Genomic DNA, 21,049 nt, shown 5'->3' on the forward strand with positions numbered 1-21,049 from the left:
ATTCTATCTAAAGCGCTTGCGGATAGGCTACATGAGGTGTTGCCGCTCATCATTCACTCAGACCAAACTGCCTCCATTAGGGTGAGAACAATCAATGACAATGCTCGATTATTACACGATATAATTGCGTATGCCAACACAAACTCTGTGCCACTTGCTGTTGTTAAGTGTCGACCAGATGAAGGCCTTCGACAGAGTATCGCACGATTTCCTGTTCAAGTGCCTTAAGCGCTTTGGCTTTGGCCCTTCCTTTATCCAGTGGATCCAAGTTCTATATAATTCTGTGTCAACTTGAGTTCCGTTAAGGTTAACGACTGGCTAACTGCTTTGGCCATTTGGAGAGAGGATTAAGAAATCCAGGAATCCATGGTGTTAAACCCCCTGGGTCCGAAAACGAAGTTAAGTTATCCCAATTCGCAGATGACACGACCCTCTTACTCACGGATGAGCAGTCAATTGCTGAAACCTTGCGCGTTTTCGACCGGTATGAACTCGCCTCCGGGGCTAGTATCGCGATCTTCTTATAGTTTTGCCTATGCGCGAGCCGTCAATATTTCGTGGTATTGCCGTCTCACTTTTGCGGCCTGTGATTGGTTCTAATGTTGAAATTGACGTCGTTGCACTGAACTGGGTTGCTAAGGTACGCAAACAAATACGTTTCGCTGGTAGAGAGAATTGAAATTTCGATCAGGCGCGGGTTGATTAGTTTACAGTTTCATTTATCCTTATAAATGATGGATCGCGATACAAAACTAATAGCGATTTTGAGACGGCAATACCACATTATATTCGCGACTCCGCCCAATACGGAATATATTTTCTCCCAACCAGCAGGCACCCTCTTGTCAATCGGGACATACTGGCTCTGTCTCTGAAGGAAGGGGGTTTTAACATTCCACGCCTTGAAACTAAGGTCCAAGCCTTTAGGTTGAACACTTTAAGAAGATTATTGTCGGGCGGGGACGCCCACTGGAAGAGTTTTACGGCCTACTTTTTACGTATCTCAAATATGGATCTTGGCAAACTATCCCTAGTACTTGAGTACCCTCTCCAACGCATTGACCGTGACATTCCAGCTTTTCACATGGAACTATTGTCCGCTTGGGTTAAACATGAGCCGTGCCGTATTCGCACAAACGTACCAACCATGGCCACGGACATCCTAAATAAACCACTCTTTCTTAACAGTCATATCACTCTTCATGATGGGTTACTATTTTTCAAGGACTGGATTGCAGCAGGGTTATTAAGATAAGCGATATTTGTTACGAGGGAGTTCCTGGTTTTTTACCTGTCGGAGCTGTTCACGAGATCTTTGTCTGGCCAGATAAGGAATGATGGTCGCACTTTAGACAGAACGTCCCGAGAGTTGAATAAGATCCTATCCGCGATCCCTCAGCATTGGAGGAAACAGATATACTCGGAGATAAGAAGACCACCCACTAATCTCCAACCCTGTTTTGCGATCCGCACTGTAGGCGCAGGTCAAACTCCGACTGATATCTTATCTTGCAAGACGCGACATTTTTATGGTCAATTACATGATCGGATAAAGCCAGTTGTTCCAGCAATAGATCGATGGAAAGCCTCTCTTCAGCCTGAGCCAGTCTTCTCCTCCAAGCAGTGGAAGACCCTATACTCGCCGTTAGTAAGCAATAAGCAGGGAGACACCAAATTGCTCATCGGGTGCTTCCGACAGCCCTCTCTCTAAATAGCATGGGAATATTGGACACGCCCAATTGTCATCGCTGTGGTTCTATTGATAATATTGAACACGCCTTGCTAGAATGTAGAGCTGTGGATACCTTTTGGGCATATGTAGATCAGTTTATCCGGAAATTTTCAGAGAAGAAATTGGTGCTTTCTCCAGCTATTAAGATGTTAGGAAAGGTATCTTCCTGTCAGTGAAAGAGCTGTGGCTTTGATCAACTGGGCTCTTACTGTTGGGAGTTGTGCCACATACAAATCAGCAACTCATCATAAGGTCGACAATGATTGTGTGCCACCGGAAGCTATATCTTCTCTGCAAGTGTTAAAGCGCATTTAAAGTAACAGTTTAAATTGTATTCTTCTTCTTATTGACGTAATACTGGAAAAAATGATATAACATATGGCTGTTACAACTAATTAGTTGTGACTGCCTTGGAATTTGCGTTGGGTTTCGCGTTTTTTCCAATCAAGAAGTTCAAGTAAACAATCGTCATCAGCGTCATAGCTTGAGAAGGTTAGTTATATATGAAAGCCATCTATATTTGAATTGCGGAGAGACGAATCAAGTTAAGATGCTGATCATAGCAGTCACTTGAGCAGTAACCTCGCAGACCTCTGCGATACCGGTGCAGTGCTAAATTGTGGCTTTAATTAACTTTTTTGTTTTGGACTTATGTAATATTTTATTCCATAGTAGAAATGTAAACCCTACACGCCTAGATAAGCCCCAGTTTGCTATTTGCGGGTAAGTGTATTTCTTTCTTATTGTATAAGCATAATTCAAAATGAACTTTGAACTTTAAACTTTGAACTCAAGGGTGTTGAGACGGGTCATTACAAAGGCAGCACTTTCTCCTCAGTTATTTAAAGACCCTGAGTGCTGGTCTGGCCCTAGTTGAACTAACCGGCTACCTCACAAACCATGTCTGATAGCCAGTTCATGTCGCGATAAGACTGAATCCTTATACAGAGCTGTGTTAGGAAATGGCTTCGGCTCCTTAGTCTCAAAACGAACGCCGTCTCTCCACACAGCAACGGGAACGAAGCGATGCTTGATTCTTCTTAAAAATGCTTGGCAGTCTTCAAGATCAAGATCAACATTCTCGATTTGTACCACAGTTATGTCTGCTGCGCGCCCGATGCTAAGTGAACCAATCACGTCACTACGGCCTATTGCGGTAGCGGGTGTTACTGTAACCGCTTTGATGACGTCAATCAACGGCATTCCAACATGCAGCATTTTTGTCATCACAGTCAACAGATCGTATGCGGGACCATCAGCAGATTCTACGTGCAAATCAGAACTAATTATATCCGGCCAAAAGCCCTCCATTGCACAGGTCTCTGCTACAGTCCAAGAAAATGAGCCACGCCCATGACCCACATCAAAGAACACGCCTCTTTTCTGAGCTTCATGTACATCCTTGTGAATCAGGCTGGTATGCTTGTCGATGATGCTGCTTGGATAGCCATGGAAGCAGTGAGTGTGGATGTCCCCTGGGCGAAGCTTTCCGGGACAGGAGAGACAGTCTTTATCTATGACAAGATCACAGCCACCGTTTAAGGGAATCTTTGCTGAAGTCATTATTAACATGTTTCATTCACACATAGTTCGCAGAGGGACTCAAGGCGCTGTTACATTGTGCAATTTATCGTGCAACTTGGAATCATTGCCCAATGTAACATACCTTGCAACGACCAAAAACGTTGCGGGACCAGTTGCAGAAACCGTTGTTGAAAGTAGAATTGAGTTTTACTTTCCGCAACGATTGCAACGAACTTTTTAAGCATTGCGCGGTGTAACACCTGTCCTGCAACTTGTGTCACAAAAGTTTGCGCCACCAGCCAATGAAAATCTTCCTTTAACCTCATTTGATCATCGAAACGAGACAAGTTAAGTTGCACAAAACGTTGCTCAGTGTAACACCCGTAAACACCTTGTTTCGTGATGTCAGAACGTTGGTAGAAATGGCGTTGCGAGGAAAGTTGCACGAAAAATTGCACAGTGCATCACGCTGCTAACGATCCAGTTTTAAGCATTTTAGCTAACGAGCCAATAATTGGCCCTTAACTTGAAAATTGACAAATTCTTGGGTGGCAAACCACAGGTGCCCCAAGCTAACGTTGTAATTTGAACGTTATGATCAGTTAAAATTAAGGGTTTGTATGGAAATTCGCGAACGTGTTTAGGAGTCGAAAATAGGGAACATGAATCGAACAAAAATGCCTTACCTTGTCTTATTGATACCTTATCAGTTGGGTACTTTGGCCACCTCATCTCTATTTAGCGGAAAACTGCGAACCTACAACCCACTAGAATTAGCTTGGGGTACCTGTGGGCAAACATATTTCGAAGCATCATTGCTCAGAGATTATCTGGCATATCGGGTTCACATTTTCTGAGATCATTGATGCACTTTCAACGTTTAGTAATTACTTAATTCTCGGCTGATTGATAAGAAAACGATAGACTTGTTTTAATGAGGCAAAACATTTAACACAGATTCCCCAAAGGGACTTCCAATAGACCTTTTTCACTTTGTACATTTTGTTTTCCCAATACAAACCATGTGATAATACTCAGGAGGATTGGTCCTTTGTTGTGCTCATTAAAAAGAGCGCATGCAAGCATGAATATGTCTGCATGCACTCTTTTTAATGAACTTAGTTGAAAGAAAGGACCAAACCTCCTGAGTATTATCACATGATCTGTATTGGCAAAACAAAATGTGCAAACGAAAAGGTCTATTCCAAAGAACTTCAAAGTATTCTAACAACGAAAAACTGGTGTCTTAAATAGGTGGAGCACCATGCTCTACGCAAGCACTACATTAGCATCCTGCAAATCACCTGACTTCTTCTGGCGCTATTTTTATTCTTGTGGTCAAGCACACACTTCGTGAACATTGTGTGTGATGCAACTCTGGTTTGGTGAAATCTGAATGTAGTGTAAAATTACAATTCAAAGGGCAATGTTTAGACCCTTCTGTCTAATGTCTTCGAAAGCTATTGCAAGAATTGTAGTTATAGGCATAAAATATCCCTGATTAACAATAAAGGTGAATTGTATAACCTCTGACCTATTTGCTGAACGGGAATTGTTGACAATGTGTGGTGCACCATTAGGGGAACCTTGACTTGAGCTGAGGCCTTTAGTGCTCTCCTGTTTATAATACAATAAATAAACAGTCATAGAATGCTGAATCAGCAATTATTATTAAAATATTGTAATATAGAATTGAAATATAGAATAATATTATTATATAACAATATAATATAGAATAGAAGCCAAAGAAATCCTAGCATGTTCTGTTATTGAAAAGGTCTAAACTGTGTGAGTACCGTAATTGAATTCTTTGAGATATTCCATGGAATTTAATTGAAATATGCACATTCTGATAAAGATTACAAGAAGGCCATATCTCTGAACTGTGAACTGTAGATTTCTAATAACAATTTTTAAAGCTAAAAACCATTGCAATGATAATGAAGCAACTTTTAAAAGTAGTAGCCAAGAAGCCCGATTAAAATTCAGGATTGAACAAGACTCAAACCTGTGATGGTGCAACTGTGAGCACCGTACTTGCTCAACTAACTGAAGCACCAAGCCACATGGGAGCAGGTAAATTATGTGCTCATATTACACTATTTACTTGTCTATAATTTGAACTCATGTATAAGTAAACCCCCAACTTCCAAGGCCTAAAAACTGATTTTTCTTCATTTCTGGCTAAAAAGCTGAAATTCAGATCGATAGAATTGTTCCTAAAAGTATGCCATATTTGTGAGAATTCTTTTGCAATTGCAGTGGACAAAAAGAAAATACAGTAATTGTACATACATGTCATGTTACAACTGTAATTGTAACATGACATGCAATGACATGAGTTAATTTCAGTGTACTTGAGAAGTGTTTTCTATGTTTTTACGTGAAAATTTAATCTTCCTGTTTTAAACTTAACCTTCCCCTGAAAAAGGTAAAGTCTCCGCTTACGAGCCAGAAGGCTCATCAGGCCGGCGCTTATCTCCGGTTTCTGTAGCATGAAGCGACTAGGAGTATTTGTACTCCCCCCTGGATAGGATGCTAGTCCATCGCAGGGTTACCCCCAGCATTACGCCGGTACCCATTTTATACACCTGGGTGGAGAGAGGCACCGTGAGAGTAAAGTGTCTTGCCCAAGAACACAACACAATGTCCCCTGCCAGGCCCTGAACCTGGACCACTCGATCCGGAGTCGAGCGCACTAACCATGAGGCCACCACGCCTTCCACCTTCCCCTGAACATTGACATAAAAAGTTGATTTGGTAAATGAAAAGAACACCAAACAGTTTTTCCCATAGGAAGTGAAAGTATGATGGAAGATGGATTGAATTCACAAATTGGAGCTGCAGACTAATATAATAATGCATTTCTAAACAAAGGATAATCTCTCTTTATGGAACAATTAAGCAGGCGTAGAGCAATCTGCTGATAAAATTGGTGGGAGGCGATTGCTCTCAAAACTGCACCATCCCTGCACCCCAAGGGTGCAATACAGTAACAGAGCTATCCCTCGACCCAGCCACCCTGAGAAGGACAGGAGTCCAGCATGATATTACTACAACACCACTGCCATAACATTAAGACAGCAAACAAACCTAAAAGCTTCATCTTCATTGGCTCCATCATTTGCAGCACTTGCTGAGAGGCGGACTTTTACCCCAACAATCATGTCTCTATTTTGTTGAATGCACTTGGTGCACCAATCTACATCAACTTGATTTAGTGAATCACACTCTCCTCCTTTCACTGGGGAGAACAAACTAAACGATTTTAGCAGTGGCACTTCTACATTGTACCCCATGAGTAGACACATTTTCTCTTATCAATTTCTTTCCCCATTCAAGTGGGAGCATACCAGAGGCAGTGCATCCTGCCGAAGCCAGTCCATGAGCTGCAATATGAAGAAAGGACAACACCCTTGTCTTTGATTTTTCTGCTATAAATTTACGCAAGCCAGGGAAAGTGGCGGCACCTTCAACAAACAAGAAAAAATTCAAATAAAATTAATCTACAACAGAGGTAGTAATCGAGTTGCATATGCCTACTTCTGTTTGTAAAACTCAGTTGGCTACCAGTACTTGATAGTGCAAAATCACCAAGCCCCTACATTTTGACCGCGCGCAGTTTTCGACAGAAGAGCCCTAAGGTGACCCCTGTTCACAATAAACACTTAAAATGACTGGTCGTGAGGGAAACCGTTACATTTAATGTTGTTTCCAGAGAATCTCAATGTTTCCTCGAGTCGCAGTCAAGGGAAACACTGAGATTCGAGGGAAACAAAATTAACTGTTTCCAGTCATTAAGTGATTATTTGTTATATAGCACAAAAAGAAAAACGAGCAATTGCAGGCAACAGCAACGGCGGTCGGCGGTCAATATTCGTGGGTAACAGTGCACTGTTACCCTCTGATGTCATAGATTTTGCAATGACTATGTTGCCCACTCAGAAACTTTTGGCGGGAAACAGTTTTACTGTTAGATGTGATGTGACCTCAAAGTAACCAATGAGAGATGTGCTGTTGAGGAAAAAAAATTCAGCTACATAACAAGTAAAATTGTCTCGCGCTCCACAGTGTAAAATCTTTACGTCTGACTCTCAGGAAGGAATGGGTTAAATAAAAGTTACATTAATTTTTTTCTTCCCTAATTTGGTCATCCTGTGGATAATCTGAGAATGGATTTTGCTTTTTTCCTTTCACCAACTATGGTTGAAGTGACAGTTGGCAGATCGACAGGTACAAAAGACAGGTCACAGATGGCATGTTACAGGTCTGTACAGGCCTGCAAATGATCCCTGAACCAGAAATGATCCCTAAATTGTACTGCAAATGATCCCCTGACCGGAAATGATCTCAATAAATGATACCCCAAAATATGAGGAATGGTGTGGACTCCATAAAAAGTCCACAGATGATATGAGGAAGCTACAAAATCCTCTGGCGTAATGCAACAATAAAAACAGGTAAACATCCTCCATCAAATAACCAAATTAGCAAGTATCCTTTTGGGCAATAAATAAAGAAAATTGAAAAGAGAAGAATCATTTATGATGCTTACCCTACATTGTGAAAGTGCACAAAACCTTAACGTGCCAGTTTCGGAGATTATGACACCTTTCCAATTGATATTCTTTCATTTCAAAATACACTATCATTCACAATTTACTCTTGCTTTGCGATTTCAAAACTCTGTTTTTGAAATTTTAAATAAGATGCTAAACTTTTAAAACAAAATTAAAATTTTGCCTTTAAGAGTGCCACTCACAAATTCTTGAATTGCTGGATGCATTATGACTTGCATGTGGAAATTTTTTTAATACGTGAGAACAAAGCTGAAAATAGTGTCTTGCAAAAGCAATATGCGAGAGAATAGAGCTCATTATTCAGATGAGTTTTTTTGGGAACATGGTGTGGTTAAATTTGCTTTTGGCCCTATGGCTTATGCTTACCGCTACTTTTTTTTCAATTCACAGAATTTACGGTGTAGCTATAGGGGCCAATGACAAATCTTAATAAGAAGAAAAGACCTTCAGCAAGAACCTTTTTGAGTTCAGCAACTCTCCACAATCCTTGCTCTTGCTCTTGCAGCTGTCACAGCTGCCTAGCTAGCAGCCACCACTTTCATTCACCCTATCCCCCAAATAACAGAAACCTCTCACCGGTTCCACCTCTTCACACAACTCCTCCACCGGTTCCACTAATCCATCAGCTTGCTTCTTGCATCTTCCACACACAAAATCTCTCCCCAACCTTGAGGTCACCCTCTTTACTTTTGCGCATCTTCTTTGACGTCCCACAAGGAACTTATGAACATGAAAGATATTTGTGAGACGGGACCTACGGTTTATAGTCCTTATCTGAGAAGTCTTACCATTCGCAGATATTATTACAGAGACAGCACTTTCTCCGCAGATATTTTAAGACACTGAGTGTTGGTCCGGCCGGAGTCGAACTCACAACCTCCTGGTGCAGCAGTGAGACACATCTCCCGGTGCTCAATCAATGGAGCCAACGGAGCGCAGTAAATTTATGCATTACATTATTTCAAACCTCCTTAAAGTAGTTCTAGAAACACAGATAACAATGACGTAATGTACAATTGCTGGTGGATGAACAAAAGGAGCTAATGAGAGATCTTTTGTTTTCGTCATTCACCAACATTGAGGCGATATCGAAGACGTCACGTGAAAAACACCTATATATTATTACGATAACATTTGTATTTGTATTGTATTTGTATTTATTTGTTTCTCCAATCCCTAAATAAAATTATACATACTTGAAAAGATATAGATTAAAAAATAAGTAAATAAACACACAATACAAATTACAACACTTAAATTATTTTACTTGGTATATTTGAAGGAGAGCAGAGGGGCACATCTAGATAAACTTATGTTGTGCCCCCTTTGAATTACGTGTAACAAAAGGACTTGGGATAATAGACAGTTAAATAATAATAAAAAAAGATAATGTTTCATTAATATTAAAATAACATAAAAAACTAACCCGCACTGCCAGCATCAACCACTGTAGTGACACCCCTAAGAAGGCAAGTCTCATCAGGACTAACACCCAAAGGAGTAGCATGCTCATAGACGTGAACATGACTATCGATCAAACCTGGAGTTACTATACAGCCAGATGCGTCAAATTCCTCATGCCCTCTTCCTTGTAAATTAGCTGTGACACAGCAAATTTTCCTGTCTTTAACTCCGACATCGGAAATTTTGTCCACGCCAAGAGCTGGATCTATTACCCTACCATTTCTTATTATCAAATCAAATGTAATGTTCTCACCCGCAGCATTGTGTGCAATTTCAACATCCACCATTTTGAACGTGCCCAGCATACCCAGCACAACCGGAACAGGAAAGGTACAACACACACTGCAGCAACAGGCCTCAGGTCACAGGTCTCGTTCACAAGGCTCTCTTACCACATAGAAACAAACCATACAGAAACAAACATCAGACCTCAAAACTCCTCTAATTAGGCCTAAAGTTAGCTTTAATGAATGTTTAGGTTTGTTTCTGTATTGGTAATATGAACAAGACCTGTGACCTGAGAGGCTGAGAGCTGTTTTTCGACGACTGCCCCTACAACGTTACGAGCACGTGGAACAATAGTTACACGTGACTGTCAAAATAACATGGTGCACTTGTCGTATCCACGGGTGATGTCTCTTCTTGCCGATCGGGAAGTTGAAAATCGAGCCCTACTGTAAACAGAGACCTGTCGCTTTAATGACTAATGGGAACAGGGAGCTCGAAAGCCAGAACATTGACTGTTAATACAAACTTTAATGCGAAAGAAAATCTGCACGTCGAGCAACATAGTGGTGGTAGCTCAGAGCGCTCCACTGCGGAAGGAATAAAAGACGATTTTTCTCGGCGAATCACGGAATCAGAGAACATTGCACGCCCGATGGATTTGCCAGTCTCGTCGGATGAATTTAATGTTAAGACTGTAGCGAATATTCAGGTCTTGAAGAAAGAAAACGAAGTTGTAGTTACAACTAATGATCGACAGTCCGTAACACAACATCCAGAGTATTCTTCTGATTTGCCATCACTGTTATCTTCGTTCGGCGAAAAGCATCCGGCAGCTGCATCAGCTTTGAAAACAATATACGATCATTACAAGGCCTTAGAAGACGCCTTGAACAACGGAAATCTGAGTTCTGTGGAAACGCTTGCACAAGTTAAAGGCCTGTTTAATGTGTACTTAAAGGACAAGACTCGGAAGAATCGACAAGCTCTAACTGATTTCGCCGCGGCTTTAGGCATTCCCAAGCTTGCTCACCAAATAATCGTTGACCAAAGAAGCAAACATCAAGGACTGACTACATGGGATACGGAAAACGACGAGGGAAAGACGATTGAAAGGACTGAGGAAAATGGACAAGAGGGAATTGAAACCAGAGTTGAAGGCGAGTCGGAGGAGAACCAGGTAAGGTTTAGGCTTTGTTGTAAACCTTTGGGCGAGTTTAGGGGCTGGTACAAAAGAGAGGTCACAGGCCATAGCTAATAGGTCACAAATAAATAAAAAGAAAATTCCATTTTTATGAAATTACACTGTCAGTGAGGAGTGCCGGTGTCCTAGCGAATTTGGACTCCCCTAGATTTTGGTCTCCCTCGGGGACTAAATTATCCACTTCGCGGAATTGGGCATTACTAAACCACGAGACAGCGAAACAAGTGCAAAAAATTTCAGAAGAAGTTACTTTGATTTAATAATTTGCAAATTTACGCCTGACACCTTCAAGATTTACATTTTTTTAGCTTATTCGGTGACATTTTTAGTCTCTAGTTTTATAGTATTTAGGTCTATTGATTTAACTACTTCTTAATTAGAATTTTAGCATTTTGTACTCTGGTATTCAAGTATTGTAATAGTTTAGTACTTAATATTTTAGTATTTGAATAATTTATTAATTTAGCATTTTAGTTATTGCTATTTAGTTTAACAGGGCTATAAGGGAGAGTATCGTTTTTTCCACTATAAATTATGAACCCTATAAATAAAGTGTTCTAAAGTGATCTAAACACCGATGCGAAACACTAAAACACCATGTATGACCCCATAATACATTGAATACTAACCGACAAAGGTTGGATTCGAGATTAAATATCATTGTAGGCCTAATTAGGCCTAAAACGTTATTGCTCCTTATTCACTGAGATTAGGAGCAATAACAGTTTAGGGTTAGTTTTGCAAATGATCATGAGATCCATAAATTTCTTTCTGTAAAATACCATTTTTCATTGACAATTTACTAAAACACTTTGGTCTTGTTTAGTCATGCATGAAAGAACACAACAACCAGGCACATAAGTTAAATTGACCTGGGGTCCGTTTCTCGAAAGTCTCGAAACTTTATGAGCCATTTTCAGGTGTTACAATGCCCTTTGTATCTCAAGAACGGAGATGATTTAAGTCGTCAAACTTCACAGTTATTTTTCTTTCTGTTACCTTGAAAACATGTTAAAAGATCGGCTTTCCATAACAAGTGGTTGGCAGTTTCACAAATGGCTTTTCGGGCCCGAAAAGATTTTGGGACTTTCGGGAAACAGGCCCTTGGCCTCGGTTGTTCAAGGTGGTCATGATCCACTGAATACGTTGCTATCCAGCAGAATGAAACACTAGCCGTTGACCAATTGAGTTATCCAGTGGATAGTGATTTAGCACTATACACCCTTCGAACAATTGGAGCCTGGTTGATACGGTGACCCTACATGTAGCTAGAAATTTTGCTTGTATACCTGGGCCATCCTTCAACCTTCTTGCTAGGGTAACCCTTGTAAGAGAGGTCTTTCACCTGCTTGTAAGCAGGGCATAAGGTTCATATGTTTCCAGTTCATTGGGGACACAACTGTTTTTTGGCAGCCCATTTGTAGGAGCAGAGGGGTCAGTAGAAGGGCCTGGAATGAGGCTCTGAGGGGGGCCTAGAATGTGAAAATTGATTTTTTTTGTTTGTGACCTGAGACCTGAGACCTGAGAATCCACTACAGGGTTACCAAAGTTCCATCACTCCATTTTTATGTTTGCTCCTTTTTAAAAACAGTGTTGTATTGTTGATCCTGAATTTCCACTTCACAACAAACACATACTGTCTATGTCTCTGCATGACTGTATCAACAACTGCCATTTCTATAGGGTTCTCTTTGTTTCTTTGCATGATTACGTGGAGTAGAAACATGCTTGGATCATGTGTGTGTAATTTAAACATAATTTTGTCATTTATTTTCTAGGATCACGTAGATGAAAAAGGCCAAAAGCAAACCTTAAAGATGTCACAAGGGGTTGTCTCACAGCTTCTTGCAGCTCTTCTTAATTTTTCAGACCTGTCTGACACTTTTTGTATGGGCTGTGATGAATCTGGTATGGTCCACCTTTTGGTCGACATGACTAAGGAAATGCAGGATTCCATAGCACACAATGTAAAATATGTGGTACGTAACATTGAATGTTAATGTAATGATTGAATGATAAAAACTAGGAAAATAAGTAGTTCATTACCGGTATCTCTAGCAAATTGTAAGATACATGTATTACTCATATCAATGTATCGTACATCTATCTGTGCCTCGTCTGTATTATCAGTAGTCTCATTCTTCATCTTTCAATAATTACTGGTATTGCCACTGAAATCAGGTTAACTCATTGACTCCTGGGACTTTACGGACTTAACTCTGTCTAACACCAGACGATTTTACTCATGCCACCCCGGGGGACCTCTGGCAGTGTAAGCCCCAATGGCTCATGTGCAAAGTTGCATTTATTTTTCACTTCTGGTATCTGTTGATTTTAAGCAGCTTTAATATTTTTATTAGATAATTATTGCATATGTTTAACAAAATTGAAGATTACCCATGCCAAATGCAATCTGTTTCAATCTTGTCCATTTGGGTCCATCTATGCTTCTCTTTCCTTTTTGCTGTATTTCTTTTATGGTGTTCAACAGTTTTAAATGGTTTTAGCAATGTTTCATTCTACTTTTTGGCCATCATTTTGCATGACATGGCCCCTTGAACATGGCTTAACTTTAAGTTACAAAATTGCAAATCTTTGGTTTGGATTGTTTGCAATAATTATTATAATTGTGATAAATTAAATATTAATAATAATGTAATATAAACTTCAACAGAATTCACAAACACAACAGCTGACAAAATACACAGTCAGAGGCAAAATGCTCTCCAGAGTGATGGGAATCCTTCATAACATGTCAAAACGTGTTCCAATAAGAAGGAGTTTTGCAGCCTGCCAGGCGCTGGATGTACTTATTCCCCTTCTAAAGGCAGAAATAGTGCTTTACTCCACGAAGAGCTTGCTTGTATTGGCCTATTTAATTGACGAAGAGAACAATCATTTGATCATGACAGATGAAGGTGATTCCAAACTTATGTTGTCACTAAATCCCTCACAATCTTTTTTTTTGTGGGGTGGCTATCAACAACTTATAAGACCCTACATTTCTGTTGTCTTTTGCCATAGTTTTGGCTTCTGTTACAGTTTTCAAGCTTATCCAGTAAACCCTATTCATGAATCTTTGTCTTCATTTTGAAAGCAAACTTTCTTTTGTATTTTGTCCACACTAATGAGGTCAGTTGATATAATTAACGCAAGGACGGAAGAATAGTTCTACAGACAAGAAATCTCTAAGTTATCAAAAAGAACATTTGAAATTCTCAGACTGCTATTATTCAATAAAATAAGTGGAAGATTTTTAAGTTAATTCTGTTCACCTAGAGTGCATAGAACTATAGACTCTTTGCATAAATGGGAATGTACATCCTAAGCCTCACATTCAAGTGAAAAATCCTTTGTCTAGAAACATAAGGATGTACAAAGTATTGTTATTCAAATTTAGGCGCCATTTATGCAAAGGGTCTATGAAGGCTATTAAGGCTTTAGATCCTATTTGGCTTATTGTCTATGCCTATGCCCAGTGCTGAAATAGGCATAATTTAGCACTTAAGGGCCCTTCAGTAGACTTTTGACTCAGAATCGCATGCATGCAATAACTTTGCAATCCAACAGATAGAAAACCATGTTTTCCATAATTTATCAAAAGGTTAAATGGTGGTAGCCAAATGACAAAGGGGTTGGGGATGAGAGTAGATTAAAATAGATAAGAAGAAATGGGGGAGGTGTGAGAAGAAAGAAATTGGGCCCGACTGTTCCATACTAAGAGACTAGATATACTGAGTAAATAAAGTCAACAATGCCTTGTGCATTGAAGTCATAGGAAGTATGACTGTATGCACGGGGGTCGCAGAGTTCAGGTTGTATATAAACCCCCAGCCCCTCCCTCTCCATGGTTCCTGATGCAGCCAAAAAAGAAAAGTGTCCAACCGGAGATAGTACCAGGCCACTTAATATAAAGCTTGTCAAAGCGACCTTTTATTGGAAGGGGGGAGACGGCAGGGAAACTTGGCTCTGACCATAGTTAATCAAGGGACTGGTTATGAAACCCTGGGAATTTCAAAAGCAGGAACAATACAGTCGCAATTAAATGTTGAACCGACCGTGACCCTGCACAATCTTTTGTTTTTGGTTCGCAAGTTAATTTCGAATAAATTAGTCGAAGCTTTTGATTGGTTATCCTGCAGAAGAAAGCGTGTTTTTGTCGGGTTTTGTGCAGGGTCAAGGCCAAAAAAGTGAACTGACAAAAACATGAAACAAAGAAACTTGTCGAGTTTCATAACCAGCCTACAATTCTATTAACTATGCTCTGACCAACACTGAAAAAGAACCCATTTAATGAGGACAGCTGTTCAAAAATCATTGCAGCTTATTATTTCTAACTTTAGATTTTGTATTTTATTTCAGGCCCAATTAAGTTTCTTACAGGACTGCTAGTTAAAGCATTGGCAAGAGCTAATCACAGATACTTTGGATTTTCTGCCGCAGAGCTTGCTGAAGGACTCACTCAGATTGCAATCAATGATAACAACAAAAAAACGGTAGCATGTTTAGCTCGTGCAATTTTGTTCATCTTTGAAAAAATTTACTCATTTGTGCTTATTTATTCCAAACTGCTCTCAATATCATGTCATTACTTATAAGTGATATAGTCATGCGGTGCTTGACGTCGCAAATGCTGAGGTCGCCAGTGCTACTGGATTTTATTGACTGGCGACTAACTTGTCACACTTAGTGGCCAGCCTGGCCGCTAGGATATTATTATTATTTATTTTATTATTTTTTTTTTTCATCGAATGAGTGCAATGAATGCCCAATAGTGGATTATAGTTCATGCAGCCTTTGAAAAATGGTGTTTACGTATCCTTAGGAAAACGTAAACTGAAGTCTACGTCTTAAATTAGCTTCATTCCAGAAGTGACATCCAAGATTTTTTTTTAACTCTTAATTTTTTTCGGAAAGTGTACATACTAGATTTTGAGTACAGAAAAAAGCGTTTACAACTTTAAAATACACCGCGCACAGGTGGCTCAGTTGGTTGAGCACCGGGCTGCCATGCGGGAGGTCGTGAGTTCGACTCTGGCCGGACCAACAATCAGGGTCTAAAAATAACTGAGGAGAAAGTGCTGCCTTTGTAATTACACCCGCATATGGTGTTAGACTTTCAAGTCTTCTCGGATAAGGACTGTAAAGTGTAGGCCTCGTCTCATAAATATCTTCAATGTTCATTAGTTCCCTGTGGGACATTAAAGAACCCACACACTATTCGAGAAGAGTAGGGGATGAAGTGGGTGGGTATAGCAGGTCCACATCAGCTGAATAGCTGCCAAAACTTGAACCTGCTCAAGCAAATAACAAACAAACAAGCTATAAAATTCAATGACCGCGGTCCACGTACTTGCGCGTACACCGGTATGCCTTGTGTTTACTCGGTGCTATAATTGGTTTCCATCTTACGGGTATACCGTAGCACTTTTTTTCATTTACAACTGTGATTCTCAACCCCCGTCCACGCTAATGCGTTTTCGAATACTCTCCGTTTCCGAAAACCTCCGTTTATATATACATGTATAACGATCAAAAACGAAGGTTCAGGAAAACGTAGGCTTTCGAAAACGCTTTTGAAAGTGGAGGCTTTTGAAAACGGAGGTCTATCGTTCTAGTGAAGAGGGCGAAAACACGCGTGACGTCATAATCTCATGCATGCCTCACAGTTTCTGCGCGCCAAGACATAAACAAAGCCTGGTATCAAAAACGCATCTTTAGATCTCCGTTTTCAGTCTCCAGTGGACGGCTGAATACGATGTGAAAACACTAGTATGGACGCAGATCTTTTTATCCGTTTTCATGGAGCCGGAGGTTTTTGAAAACGGAGGTTTTCGAAAACATATTAGTGTGGACGGGCCCTCAGAAATGATGTGAAGAACAGAAATTGTTGTTCATGAAGAATCATGTTAATATATATATATTTTAAAAACTGCTGGCACAAATTATTTAAATTTGAGCGAATGTAAAAATTCATAGGCGACGCTTCAGCCGTTTTTGAGCACCTTTAGTCGAAACTTATCGTCAACTTAGTTGACGATATTATTTTTTCGGTTTATGGTAGCCTCTCTTTTGTTGAAAAGTGTAAGGCCCAAAGGGGCCGAAATTTTTTGGCGACTAAAATACTTGAGCTGGCGACCAAATCTGAAAACTTAGGGGCCAGCTGGCCCCTAGGTTCTTTCCTGAAAGTCCAGCAGTGAGTCATGCAAAAATTTCACCTTTATTGCACTAATTTCACTTTTCTGCACTCTGTTTGGGATTAATCGACGTGCGACCAAATCGGAAAACTTAGGGGCCAGCTGGCCCCTAGGTTCTTTCCTGAAAGTCCAGCAGTGAGTCATGCAAAAATTTCACCTTTATTGCACTAATTTCACTTTTCTGCACTCTGTTTGGGATTAATCGACGTGCTCTCTGCCAATCAACACGCTGAGATTTTTGCATGTATTACAACATGAATGTTACTTTCTCATGGCCACCCAGAGACAACAGAAATCCTGGGATCTTGTTGGAGTTCCTAATTAATTCTTTTTATCAAAAGATGTTCTTAAGCACGGTCTCTGAACATGCCAGTGAAGACCAAGATCGGCTTTCGCAGACGTCTTCGTTGCTTAATATGTTTCCTAATTACTATTCAGCTACTTGCGTTTGCTTTGTTTGAATTTTGCTTAACTTCAGATTGCCAAATGCGGAGCCATTCCTGTCCTTGTGACTATGCTGCAAAAAGCCAAGGATGACGACGAGAGCTTGAACGCCAGCCAAACATTATGGATTTTGGCATTCGATGATGAAAACAGAAACGAGATTAAGAACAACGAGTCTGCGATAGCTGAATTGCAGAAACTTGTGTTGTCTGAAAACACCGAATTAAAAAGAGCAGCCGCAGGTGCGCTTTGGGAATGCCAGGGAAAACAGAAACACGAAGAGGCGAAACAAATGACAGTTACAGTTCAAGGAGTGTCAGGTACTGAATTTGTTTATCGATGTTTAATTTGGTTCAAATACTATGTCTGTTTTTACATAGTGGAGAACCTTAGAAAGGATTGTAGCCACGTCTTCTTAAGGTCGTGGAAAAATTAAAATGACTTCGGAATCGTTCTAACTCATGCAGTGGTGTAAAATCCGTGCCAGTAAAGATCAATAAGGAAGAGTAATGCTGCAGGGTTTGCCTAAAACCAGGGAATCCGGAATCCGGAATCCGGAATCCGGAATAAGAAATCCGGGAAAAAAAATGCGGAATCCGATGTAAGAACTTCAACCAAAGGCCTACACTAATTTGCGAAACGAAACGAAACGGAATACAGAAAGAATCCTATATATTCATTAAAGCTAACTTTAGGCCTAAAGAAAAGTTTTTAGGCCTAATCCTAGCATTGTTAAACGCTTTGTTTAACCCTAATTAGGCCTAAGGTTAGCTTTAATGAATGTTTAGGATTCTTTCTGTATCGTTTCGTTTCGTTTTGTTTGGCAAATTATTGTAAGCCAAGGGACTTTGATTCAAGTTCTTATCTCGGATCCCGGATTTCTTATACCGGATTCCGGTTTCCTGGTTTTAGGCAAACCCATGCTGCACATTCCTACCATCAATGGCAAATAAGTTAACCTAGGCGCATAGCTGCATATCATATCATATCATATCATATATCTTTATTTACCCACGGATTTTTAGAGTAGCTTGGTGTAGCTAATATCTCCGAGCATTTACCCTCCCAACCATGATACACCATAGAAGCCAGACCACAACACCGGGAACTACATGCCCTACTCTTTGCGACAAGTGTGCGGGTTCTTTTACGTCCCACAGGATTATGAACATTGAAGGGTTGTGAGACGGGACCTCCGGCTTATCGTCCTTATCCGAGAAGACTAGAGAGTCTAACCATTTGCAGATGTAATTACAAAGGCAGCACTTTCTGAGTGTCCCTGAGTGTTGGTCCGGCCGGAGTTGAACTCACGACCTCCCCCGTGACAGCCCGGTGCTCAACGAACTGAGCCACCGGTGCACCCAGGCATGCACCCAGGCACTGTTAAGCAGTGTTGTACTCTGAAAATAACATGCTAAGCTATCAAGACACAAGACAAGACAAGTTGCACGAAACGTTTCCCACAGTTGTAACATTCCTTGTAACGGCTAAAAACATTGCGAGACAAGGTGCAGAAACCGTTGCAGAAAGTAGAAATGACCTCTACTTTCCGCAACTCTTCACGCAACGTTGCAACGAATTATTCAGCCTTTCGTTGTGTGACATCTGTAACTTGGATCGCAACGGTTTGCGGCACCAGCGAACGAAAGTGTTCCTTTAGCCTCGTGTGATCATCGAAAACGAGACAAGTTGCAAGAAATCGTTAATCGAAACCACCGTTTCTTTCGAAATTCAAAAACCTTTTTTTTGTTGTTAGGGCCGTTTATACGAGAGAAAATAAGCCGCCGATCACTCTGGCCGCGGCGTACATAATACGCGAAAGAAACTATTTATACGAGTATAAACTCCCAGGCCAGGATAAGCCGTGAACGTAGATTTTGTACCATTTATACTGGGTGTTCGCGTCTTATGTAAGCCGCGGCTTATTTTCTCTCGTATAAACGGCCCTATTGTGTCAATCCTAACCAGAAACAGGGATAAAAGGAAGTTTCTTTAGAGAATGCACCATAGCTTCTTCATACCACTTACCACTTGAATTTTTGTTTAATGCAGACTGCAAGCATGTGATGATAAGTTATCAATGGGATGTACAAAAATCTATGATCCAGCTGAGAAACCAACTGCAGTCGCACGGTTACAAAGTTTGGATGGACATTGATGAGATGGGTGGCTCCACACTGGAAAGCATGGCACGAGCTGTAGAGAATGCAAGTGTTGTTTTGGTCGGTGTGTCTCAGAAATACAAAGAGAGTCCCAATTGCAGATCAGGTGATTATAAAGAAACTTTTCGTTTCGGCGAAGTGCGAGCGAAGGGGTCGAACGTGTTTTCGAGACAAAAACTGCTGCAATGCACAGAAACGTGGATCATAGAATATATATCAATATTTCCACCTCTGCGTACGTCTTCGGAAACTCATTATCGTTTTCCTTTTCAACGAAGATAACTTTCCTGAAATTCACGTATCCCAAAGGCTGGGCGTTTCTCTCTCTATAAACTTATATTCTCCTTCTTCCTGTCTTTGTTTCTATATTTTAGAAGCAGAATACACTTTCCAGCTTCACAAAGACATTATTCCGTTGATGATGGATTTTCGATATAAACCTGATGGCTGGTTGGGTCTTATTGTGGGCTCAAAATTCTGGATTGACTTCAGCGACAGACACAAAGTGGACACCAATGTGGACAAACTCATCAAGGAGCTTGGCGGACGAGGAAAGACGGCACAAGAAGAAACCATTCATGGTATGAATGGGTTTTTTTTAGATCAATGCAAGCAACCGCATTCCGAGTTCATTTCAACATTATATTTAAAGGCAGTAAAAAGGCTCTGATTCGGTTTGAAAAAGAGGCTAATTTAAGTCAACTTGGATTCTGGGATGCGGACGAGGCCTTTTCTGATAATGAAATTGAATACATGTAATTGTATTTAGAGCAGTTTTCAATTGAGTGTCGAAAGTAATTAGCGAATTGCTTTCGTTTTGCATTACTTAACTCATTGATTGGTTTAAAGTTCTCGCGCCACTTTTTCAACCAATCAGAAGTGAAACCAAAACCAATCCTGGATCGCGCATGCACATTTTCCCGCGCTTTGTGTCGGCTACGTGTAATTAGTTCGGGTTTTGATTGGTTTACTGGATTGTCTCCGTCCATTTTGATTGGCCAAAGTAATTACTGTGGTTTTGGTTTTACGACACTGTCGGAGGCAGTGTGGCCCAGTGGTTAGGGCGCTTGCCTTGAGATCCGGAAATCCCGGGTTCAAGACCCGCTCTGACCACTCGTTGAATTTGATTCTGGTAGTCCCTGGTTCAACTTCCCAGCCGCACTTGTAAATAGCTAACTGGTTTGCCTCCAGCCAGGTGGGATTCTTAACAGTTGATGTTGTTCTGTTCTGTCGTTTCGTTGTTTCATTGGCCCTGAAAAGCCCCTATGGGGAGCGGTCAATTAAGTATGTATTGTATTGTATTTTATTACACATAACACGAGAATTTCATTCCATAAAGCTCATTTGTACAAATCTATACGCTTTATTTTCACATGTGAAAAAAGCCTATACAGCCAATCAGAATTGCGTACAGCTATTTCACATGTGAAAGTATAACCAATCAACGATAGCGTAAAGGCGTTTCCATGCCAATCACTCGTGCATCTCGTGCAAATCGTGCAAATCGTACTTTGTTA

General features: G+C 40.5%; 2 protein-coding genes across 2 annotated transcripts in view; one reads left to right on the forward strand and one right to left on the reverse strand.

The window, feature by feature from the left end:
* LOC137971295 (deacetylase Atu3266-like) lies at nucleotides 1-9,587 on the reverse strand. The gene is made up of 5 exons (XM_068818105.1): nucleotides 9,263-9,587; nucleotides 6,610-6,726; nucleotides 6,350-6,500; nucleotides 4,791-4,873; nucleotides 1-3,246 (listed from the first exon to the last, which is right to left on the reverse strand). Exons 1-5 carry the CDS (start codon nucleotides 9,585-9,587, stop codon nucleotides 2,624-2,626), a joined length of 1,299 nt encoding a protein of 432 aa, XP_068674206.1. The 3' UTR covers nucleotides 1-2,623.
* The window catches only part of LOC138001341 (uncharacterized), a 19,817-nt gene continuing 8,323 nt past the window's right edge, over nucleotides 9,556-21,049 (forward strand). The window contains exons 1-7 of the mRNA XM_068847992.1: nucleotides 9,556-10,705; nucleotides 12,508-12,708; nucleotides 13,404-13,647; nucleotides 15,092-15,225; nucleotides 17,405-17,690; nucleotides 19,423-19,638; nucleotides 19,907-20,113. Coding sequence (XP_068704093.1) covers nucleotides 10,007-10,705; nucleotides 12,508-12,708; nucleotides 13,404-13,647; nucleotides 15,092-15,225; nucleotides 17,405-17,690; nucleotides 19,423-19,638; nucleotides 19,907-20,113 — 1,987 coding nt within the window. The 5' untranslated portion in view covers nucleotides 9,556-10,006. The remainder of the gene's footprint in view (nucleotides 10,706-12,507; nucleotides 12,709-13,403; nucleotides 13,648-15,091; nucleotides 15,226-17,404; nucleotides 17,691-19,422; nucleotides 19,639-19,906; nucleotides 20,114-21,049) is intronic.

The sequence above is a fragment of the Montipora foliosa genome, chromosome 1 (assembly GCF_036669935.1).
Source record: "Montipora foliosa isolate CH-2021 chromosome 1, ASM3666993v2, whole genome shotgun sequence".
Lineage (NCBI taxonomy): Eukaryota > Metazoa > Cnidaria > Anthozoa > Scleractinia > Acroporidae > Montipora > Montipora foliosa.